Source organism: Trachinotus anak, unplaced genomic scaffold, assembly GCF_046630095.1.
Source record: "Trachinotus anak isolate AG129_WGS33_773 ecotype Australia unplaced genomic scaffold, CSIRO_AGI_Tana_v1 ptg000003l, whole genome shotgun sequence".
Lineage (NCBI taxonomy): Eukaryota > Metazoa > Chordata > Actinopteri > Carangiformes > Carangidae > Trachinotus > Trachinotus anak.
The window spans coordinates 8804086-8814013 of NW_027273854.1; the positions used below are offsets into that span (position 1 = coordinate 8804086).

At 37.8% G+C, this 9928-nt stretch overlaps 1 protein-coding gene across 1 annotated transcript; it reads right to left on the reverse strand.

The window, feature by feature from the left end:
* Positions 1 to 895: 895 nt before the first annotated feature.
* Positions 896 to 8044, reverse strand: xab2 (XPA binding protein 2). Its single transcript, XM_071472151.1, has 19 exons — positions 7884 to 8044; positions 7384 to 7532; positions 7025 to 7148; positions 6714 to 6911; positions 6119 to 6253; positions 5837 to 6001; positions 5512 to 5656; positions 5264 to 5415; positions 5013 to 5132; positions 4776 to 4907; positions 4059 to 4190; positions 3763 to 3876; positions 3493 to 3655; positions 3210 to 3400; positions 2955 to 3077; positions 2671 to 2842; positions 2327 to 2453; positions 2082 to 2191; positions 896 to 1963 (listed from the first exon to the last, which is right to left on the reverse strand). The coding sequence occupies exons 1-19, from the start codon at positions 7917 to 7919 to the stop codon at positions 1902 to 1904; spliced, it is 2550 nt and encodes an 849-aa protein (XP_071328252.1). The 5' UTR covers positions 7920 to 8044; the 3' UTR covers positions 896 to 1901.
* Positions 8045 to 9928: the final 1884 nt, after the last annotated feature.

Below are 9928 nucleotides of genomic sequence, written 5' to 3' on the forward strand. Positions count from 1 at the left end.
TTTAATTATTATCATCATAATTACAAATATTAGCTTTTATACACTAGAGTAAAAATGTCATTAATCACAATGTTTTGACAAATCTGTTCAGTCCACATTTAATATGCAGACATTCAGAAACCCTTATGACCATGACAACCCAGGTAGCTTGTTTTAGTAAATTCTTACCTAAATTTAAGTTTGTCCTGAATTGAAGCACAAGATTAAGCCCTAAATCATCATGCCATGTAAAATAGATGTTTAGTATTCCATCATTTGCAGCCCATCAACATAAAAAGGTATGTGATGGCCCCATTATCAAGGAAGAATTTGATTAGAGCAGAACTATTCATATCAACGTCACATCTCAAATACTTGCAGATATGGTCAGTTGTTAATATACCTTGCTGCCTGCGGTATGAAATAAAAGAAAGCTGCAATAGCAGAAGCTGAATAGACATACTATTAAATATATGCAGGAAAAAAGGGAAATTAAATTAGGAAAATAGTTTGCTTCCAATTATTCTGATTCTAGACGGTTTCTTTCCAATTGTTTTTGAAGTATTATTTCCAGTATCACCATCCACATTGGAAAACAGAAATCTCAAGAGTGACTCATCACATGATGTTGTTCAAAGTTCCAAGAGCTCTCTATGTGCCCCACTGCAGTAACTTTGTAAGAGGATTACCTCTCAGCTATGTTAATCTAATAATGAAAGAAACAATTTCTTCCTAGTCAGTATTTTTCTGTCAAATTATCTCTTATGGCAACAATGAAAAGCATAAGGCCTTTTCCTGAAGTAGACTTACACCATGTAAATATTTTGAGTATATCTTCCATATGTTGCATATGTATTGTTGGAGCACATTTTTAATTTACAGTCACACTTTCAGATAAGTCACTGTATCTAGCATATGCAAGTCTATTTTTTATTACAACATTTGTTTTAAATATATTGTAAAGAAAGATTCAGGGATTCAAAGAAACCGGCCAGACTTTCTGGGGCATAATTCACAAATACTGCAAAGTTATACAGTATAACAATAATAAACAATTTGTTGTATACCAAAAGCTGTAATACTGTATTGGGTCACAAGTAGAGCCTCAACAATGCAGACTGACAGACGTTTCCAAAGCATTATGACCTATAGCCTCAAAAATGAGGCCTGCAAGTTTAACAAAACACAGGCATAAGGAACTCTTCTAAATTAACACTGAATTAATTTTAACCATGATTTGTTTTCAAAATTCTATACAGCCCTCCTATTATTCAATCAGTTGTACAAACTGTTCCTCAAGTAATAACTAATAAATGTTTATCAGCATGAATTTCATAATGTGATTGATGTATATATACAAATTATGAAATCTTTTGAGAAACACTGGGCTTTGCAAGACTAGTGATCCTCAGGCCAACGTTAGGCTTGCATGCTCAGCTCCACTTTCAAATGAATGCTCTCTGTTGAAGAAACTATGCTCCTCCCCTGTTTTCTAGGGCAGAGCTTCCTGTCAGAGAAGATCTCTGCATTTATTAAGCGTACAAAAGAGTTTTCACCGTTGATTCTTTTATAAAATGTCATTCGCAAACAAGGTCAAACCACTTCAGATTGCGTTACAATTATCATGTAACCACATACAAATACCTCATTATAGAAAACAGCTCAATTGCACAATTATCTTGAGCCTCATTCTTGAGAAAGACTGACACCATGTGGCCAAAACTAGCAGGTTCATCTCTTTCCATCCCAAACAACAGAAATCCACAGGGAAAACACTGCCATTCTGTCTGTTTGGCGCTCATCACATTGTAGTGAAATAAACTGGATACAACTGAGCATTTACACAAATTCTAATAATGTAGCCTATTCAATGACAACTCAGACGACCACATCCTTGCAAAATGCAGTGAGTAAGGTATCTTTCATTCATCTTTAAGTCCTCCGAAGACAGCTGTGGGGACACTTTTCTGTTCAAGCTGCACCTCTGCAAAGGCCAAGAGGAGAAGACAATTAGTACATAAATCGTCATGAGTAAAACATGTATGCATGAATGTTTAAACAAATGGCAAATTTTTCAGTGGCAAGATCTGTCTGTCACACACCATCCGGTCCTTGGTCTTCATCTTCATCCTCATCATCATCATCAATGTCGATCTCATCAGGATTAGCTTGTTTGGAAAGCTCAGCCAACTCACTGCGAGAAGTGTCACTCCTGCATAAGCAGATGAGGAGAATATGACGTAAGTGTGTCATTTTCCTTTGGAAAATGTAGTCCAATTTTATTTTGAAAAAAGGCGCAATTTTCCACAAATACTTTTTGATGGAGTAAAAAAGATGAACAACAAACCTGACAAAGAGAATCTTCTCTTTGGGCTTAGGTTTGTCCTGCTCGGCTTCTGCAGCAAGCTGTTGTGCTTTCTGCTCCAACATCTTCATGTCATCAATTCCCATCTGGCCTGGAGCAAGATCTGACACTGGATACATGATCAAAAATTGGTTAGACAAACAGAAACATTAGAAAAAAATGTATTAGTACACCTTTAGCACTTCTGGCATGTAACCTCAGGATTTTATTAATATAATGCAAACCTTTCCCCGGTATCCCATATAATCCATGTAGCGTATTCATGGTACCAGCCCAGTACAGAAAATCCTTATCAGAGAATAACAAGCTCTTGCAAGCTTACTCACCAGTGCCCGTGGCGCTTGTTGTGGCCTTCAACATCTGAGAGGACATAAAGTTGACCTGGGTGTTGTATGTGGCCTGGACACTGCGTTTGATCCTCAGCATTTCTCTAATAGTGTCCTCATTTCCATGGCGGATCTCAAATTCTTTCCAGGTCTGCCAGAAAGTAGCTGTCACCTGAAAGATCAAGTTCATAAATAAGTTCAGAGGAATTATGAAATATTTACACATTGTTGATAGAAATGTGATATTTTTTTCAGAAACAGGAAATGGGGGTGTTTTAACTCACCCTTGGGTCACAGATCTGGGAGCAGTAAGAGTAGATTGCTCTGGCCCGATCAATCTCACCCAGTTTACTCTCCATGTCAGCAAATCGCAGACACATGTCCCTGGCATGCTCATCAGGAAGGACCTGGATACATACAGTACAATAAAGAACAATTTAACAAATGTGTTATTTTCAATTTCACATAAAAAAGGATTATTAAAGAAGACAACAAATATGCCATTTGATAATTAAGAGCAAAAAACAATGCTAACATACCTCAATAGCTTTCTGGTAAATTGCTCTGGTATAGGTAACTCCATAAATTTCAGCTGCTCTCTTGATGTAGATATTGAACATGTGATGTCTCTCCTCAGTTTCTACTGCCTGTGTTGCTCTTTCATAGACAGCCATGGCATGTCGTGCCAATCCATACTCCTCCTCCAACTTGGCATACAACAGGTATATGGCTGAAAAGCAAAGCATTGTGGTACATTTGGCTTCAGTGTCTTTTTTTCTTTTTCTTTAGAGTTGTCCATGTCATTTTAAAAAAGCTACTTACTCTTGGCAAACTTGGCGGGGCAGCCATCCAGAGCTTGTTCAAATAAATCTCGAGCTCTCTCTAGCTTCTTGCCCCCATAACGGTCAATGAACTTGGTGAGGTAAGTGTTCCAGATATCATAAACATTTGGCCACCTGAAGAGAGCGATACCACGCTCATATGCCTAAAAAGGTGTTAACAAAGACATTAAAGAATTCTTTAAATGGGTTCTGGGCAAGAATACACAGTGAAAACAAATATGTGTTTACTTAATTAGCAGCATGTTCTTACTTTGAAGCTTTCTTCAAAGTAGTTGTGCTCTTCAAGGAACATGGCATAATTGATAATGATCTGTGGTGTTGCGATACGGAGGTCAATAATGCGGTCATACACTGCTTTTGTAGACTGAGGAGGAAAAAAAAAGGAAACGGAGAAAGAATTACATTAAACATGTACAACTCACCGAGATGAAGATTCGAAGACCACTACTTAATATCTCAGAATTTATCTGCCATGTTATTTAAACCTACTGCATTTTGTTGGCTCATATAATAAACCGGAAACTCAGAGATCTATAGTGAACATACCTGAAAGGTGCCAAGACTCTCCTCCAAGTCTGCCAGCATAGACCAGACCTTCAAAGACTTGTACACTCTGTTCTGGACTGGCTCTGATGCATCAAAATACTCTGCTTTCTTGGATGGGATGGCAGTAGCTTTCTATAGACAGAAGAACAAATGTCTTACAATTGTATCCACAAAACAGTTATACACAATTTCATGAGTGGATTTATATATTTACAAATGTACAATCAATTTACTACAAGTCATGTGCAGAGATGTGTAATTGTTGTTAACCTTTCCAGTCATTTCTATGTTGTTAAGATTACTAGATCTCCAAACAAGCAGAGCTGCCCCAAAATATATTTTGTTGATGAATGCTTAAATATCCTAGGGCCATAAACTACCCAGTGCGCACTACGCACTTGGTTTTGTTCCACCCGAGAGCAAGTGAACAACTGTGTAATGTCTGAAAGGTGGAGAGAACAAAAAATAAAGCAAACATCATGCCAATCTTCGAAATTAAAGATTATTACAATATATAGAATCAGGTTTTATCTACAGTCAAGTTTGTCTGTAACCAGGTGTTAAGTTCAAAATGCTCTCAAAAACATGTGATTTCTAATATTGTTGTAGTTTCTCAGTCCTGCCACTAGATGTTACTGAACATCTTGCATAAATGGTGGTACTATTTCACTGACTGCACCTAAATTAACGCCTGTACATGTGATATAAATCCCTTACCCTCAGTATGCGCAGTGCCTGTTCATAGTTCTCATGGCGAAGCTCCATTTCTCCATATTCACACCAGACTGCAGCAAGGTCATCCACCTGCTTGTAGTTCACCTTGGTAGCCTTCTCAAAGATTGTCCTGGCCTTAGTGACACAATAAATATAAGATATATCAAGAATACAGAAAACGCATCTGATCTAAAGTGCAATGGGTTTGAAAATCCCTGTTGGAAGACCTCCATGACTTACATCATCCAGCTGCTCATTTTCCTCATAGAATTTCGCAAAGGAAACCCAGAGGGAGTGAGGTTTCCCTGTGGCCTTCATTGGATCCACCGTCTGTACTGCCTCAGTATATGTGTTGATAATCTGTGAAGAAAATTTTTTGTATGAATTTATAAGTAATGTACTACATAAAGGCAGCAGTGTTTGTTACCACTATTAATTGTGAGTGCACTGTCCCCGTCTAAACTGCATGTGGAAAAAGAACCAAAACTCACCTGACGTGGATTGCCCTCATATAATTTTACTCGCTTGTGCCACTCATGGACATTATGGGGGTTCTGTCTCAGCAGTACACTGTTCAAAAGGAGGGGTCGCCGTGCTATCAGCTCCTCAAAACGGGCCAGTCTAAGCTCCAGGTCTATGTCATCTGGGAGGAGAGAAGCAAAGAGTACTGCATGCATGAGAAGAGAAGCAAGGGGTGTACAGATACAGTATATGTTAATATTAATTAATCCAGACACACCATCTTCATCCTGCCCCATCTCAGCAGTGGTCTCCATCTTGGCAGCAATCATGCTCTCCTCAAACTGGGCATAACTGTCGAACACTTGTGTGAAATCCCTTACCGTTACCACTGTAAGAATGGCCTCCTCATACACATCACGAGCCTGGGAAAATAAAGACATAAATAGTCACAGTCAGTGAGCACACAGTAAATTAATGTTAATGCAACTTAACTGAACCCACAAGCTTAATATAAAGCAGAGCAGTATTTTGGATAAACAACTTTCAATACGTTAAGCGTTTCATGATATGAATAAGATGGAAGCTATTCAGAAGGAACGCACTTTCTCAAAGTGGCCACTCCTGATGTAATAGTCAGCTAAAGAGCACCAAAGTTTTCCAAGTTGGTCTGTGAAGCGAGTGAGGCCTCCTCGGATGATGGCTCCTACATTCAGAGAGGTAACCTTATCAGGGTTCTGAGAGATCAGGTCGCACAGCTCATGCCACAGCTGTTGATGTAAAAAATGTAGAAAAAAGATTTGTCAATTTTCCTGTTCTGCTTAAAAAAACAAAAGAAAAAAAAACAGGCACATTGTGAGATAGTTGGGATCATAATAAAATCTTACTTGGTAGTTAGACTTGCCCTCTTTGGACACAAAGCTTTCGTCATTGACAACAGCTGCTAGTCGCACAGCTGCTTCATCCAGGCGGCCAACAGACCGCAAATAGTCTATGTATTCCTCTGCCATCTCTGGAGAAAGCTACATGGTACAAAGAGCAAACAGCACATTTTAAGGACATCTTCATTCATGATCTAATTACAGCTATCCTTTCAAATAACAAATTCAGCCATAAACAGTGATCATAATATGAAGAAGATGATTAGGAATTGTTTCACTTATTAATCAACATTAGAGTTCTATATGGTATGACGTTGAAGCCTTTCGGATGATTTTTTTTTTTTTGTGGCAAAACATCCTCTGGACTAAAATAGCAAATCCAGTAGCCTTTCACTTGGCTGAGAGACATTCACAGAAAACATTCACAATGTACATTTAGATCAACCATACCATAATGTGAAATCATATTGCATCACATTCATTTTCATATGATGCCAGTAAAAGTGCACAAATAAAATTATCAGTGTAATCAGAAATCTTTGTGTGTGGAATCTTAAATGACAACTACTGTATGGAACTGATTTGCGTACAATGGTCTCACCTTAAGGTACCTGCGATACACCCGGATAGCTGTCTCAGGCAGGGGCAGGTTACGAACAAATCGGAGATACAGAGGCCAGATGCGTGGGTGCTGAGTAACAGGAAGCGCTCTGAGTGCACGGTCAAATGTTCGCCGACTTCTTGTGATCTTGCACTGAGACACAAGGAACTGGCAGTAATCAAGCCATATTCTAGGCATCTAGTTTAAGGAAAGACAGATAATTAGTTTCAATCACAACTTCCACAGACCACAGTATAATGTTATTTTATACGGTCAAGATGTTCAGCATGAAGTTTTATAGGAAATATTACCTTGTGCATGAACACCAGTGCCCTTTCATGGCAATTATTGACTTCTTCATAGGCTGGTTCAGTGATACATCTTCCTTTGACTTGTTTCCGTCTCTCTCTAAGATAACTGTACCACAGCTTATAACTGTAAATAAAGGGACAATTGTTGTTATAAAGAGTCAGACCATTAGCACATAGGTTTTGCATAAAATTAAACCTGATACGGCCATTTTGACACTACCACCTATTTAAAAGTCAAAACGTATTTAATTGTTTTAACAATGCAAATCACTTTTTAATCAGTTACATTTCTTGAAAATTGGCCGATCTCAATCATACTTCATAACCTGTGGATTATTTTAGTGGTTTGTGTTATTTACCTGCCAGGCAGCTCTCTCAGAGCCCGCTCATATATCATGTTCAGTGTGGATTTGGGTGCGTTCTGTTTGAATTCGATGTAACGCATCCAGCACTTGACTGAGTATGGGTTTCTGATAATCTCCTCTTCATAAGGCAGATCATCGTCCTCCTAACATGTCCAGAAAACACGGAACAAAACACGTCAAACTCAACTCAAGCTCAACCGCAATAACTTCTGAAACAGTTGACGTCGCGCCTGCTAAGGCTAGCATTAGCGCTATAGCGTAACGTTAGTACAACGTTAACAGTTTTCATTGTAAATTAAATTAGCCATGAAAAAATTAACGATAACTACTGCGAGTTCAGATTTAACTACTTTAACAACAGTTTAGAAGCCAAGCATGTCTGACAACAAATCTTTAATTAACAGATTATTAAAACACGCAGCCAGTAAAATTAGCTAGCTAACACTCGCTCTCACAAAGCGCTAATAGGTAGCAATATGTATGGTATGACTTACAAACACAACATCCGTTTTTCCGTTTAACGAAGGCATTTTTTCCTATACAATGAAAGGTAGAGTAGAGTGGCCTTTGGTGATAACAAGTAATGCTAACTTTAGCTAACACTAGGTTGTGGACTTCTCGAGCGTGTACTCCTCAGCGATTCCGATTTCGTCACAGACTACGCAAGCACGTAGCACTGGATAAAAACTACAAAAGACGGAATGTTTGTAGTCCGGAACTGATGCTCAGTAAGCGACAGACTGTTTTTAATAGTCTATTATCACAAAATGGATCGCGGATCAAATGTCTAAAGTGTGCATTTACAATAGCTCTCTCTTAAATCATGTTGTGTCAGGAAAAATGAACCATCATTCATGGAGAGTATGCCTGCTGGAGTTTGCCTGCTGACATCATAATTCCACAACATACAGTATTTTTTTCACTACTGCATATGCATTCATTTATATGTTAACATTGTAATAATGACTGGCTTGGGAACATGTTGTTGAAGAGAAAGTTCTCATAGTGTCCTGTATACCATACACCTGAGACTGGAATAACTGTAGTTTTCACTGTTAGAAAAAGCGATAACCTGGAGTGCAGCAGAATTCCACAATCTGAATCTTCTACCTCTAATCAGAAATAAGCTACATATTTGTCTTTAAGTCATGGTAAGCTCTGCTAGTGACTGCTTCTCTTACTGCACAAAAGAAATGCTGGTTCAGCTGAAATGTGCACAATGCAAAACTAAGCGGCAAGTTATTGTGGCTCAAATGACAGCCATTGTATTTAAGCCACAATAGCACTATATGAACCTGAAAGAACTACAAAATATAACATATGTAATTACATTATAATCACTTGAAAAACAATATTTTTTACCCCACTTTTTCCAGTGCCCTTATGAACACATAACAGAGTGTGAAATATTAATCATGGCCTGTTTTTTCTAATAAATGAGCTCACAATATTTATATAATTTAGCATAATGACTCAGTCCCTAATGTTTTACTGCAAGGGTGAAATGTTTGTCTATATTATGAGCATATATGAGTTGTCATTTTATATTTGTTTTCATAAACTGAATAAACAAACTGTGAATAGTGCAAGTGTGCTGCTGCAAGTAATGCAAATATGTAAATAAATGCTATGGTCAATTTCTAAAACTTTGTTAAGTCAGGTTTACAGTTATAAGGTTGAATGTAAAGTGTATTATCGTGTAATTAAATGTTAATACTTCCAAAAGGCATATGGACAGTTGTCAGTTGTTTTCAGATTTTTGTAGGTGATTTTATTTCGGGGGCCAATGGCAACAATGTATGAAAACCAGAGTTACATAGTTTTAACTACTGAAGTGTCACTGACACTGAGTGTTCATAACAGCAACATCCTTAGAATCAAATGTGGCACGAGGATAAAGAGCTTTGATATCCAAGGAGGCCTTAATATAGGTCTTATCTCAGCCTGGTTGGCAAACATCTTTCTTGTCCTTTTAAGGCAAGGTGTGATACCACTTGAACTTAATGGGAAGGGCTTACATTCAATTTTACTAGAGGAATATGAGATGTGCCAGAGGCCTGCAACTGTATACCAGCACCACTTGGGTGCTTCTCCAAAATTAAGTTCCATTCCTGGCTATGAACATGTTTAATTGCAAGGGTAAGTAGAGACAACATCTCATTATAAAATGATGAAATCCCTTTCAAGTAAGTCAGAATCTAAATTTATCTGAGTAAATTATTTATTGGACCAAATTAGTGGTTCAAAAAACCAGGGTATGTATTGCACAGCAAATGTTTTGGGACACACTTTGTACATTACCATCACACTTACATTGTATAAGCAGAAAGAAAGTTAAATCCAGTGCTTCTCTATAAAACACATCGCATGAAAATAATAACATGGCTTTCTCTTCAAGGTTAATGTATAGTGTGTGAGTGCTATTTTACTGATATTGGAGATACTCAAAAAGATCTTTATGATACTCAGTTTTACTGTATTTCAAAGATCTGAAATGTTGACAAGCTGAAACTCTGACACTCAATACCAATGACATTTG

Excerpts from the sequence above, each read along its gene's own strand:
- xab2 (XM_071472151.1), bottom strand. The coding sequence starts at position 7,919 with ATGCCTTCGTTAAACGGAAAAACGGATGTTGTGTTT. Across the intron at positions 7,149-7,383 it reads CTGAGAGAGCTGCCTGGCAG|TTATAAGCTGTGGTACAGTT; the intron begins GTAAATAACACA and ends CTTTATTTACAG. Across the intron at positions 3,078-3,209 it reads TTTACCAGAAAGCTATTGAG|GTCCTTCCTGATGAGCATGC; the intron begins GTATGTTAGCAT and ends GTATGTATCCAG.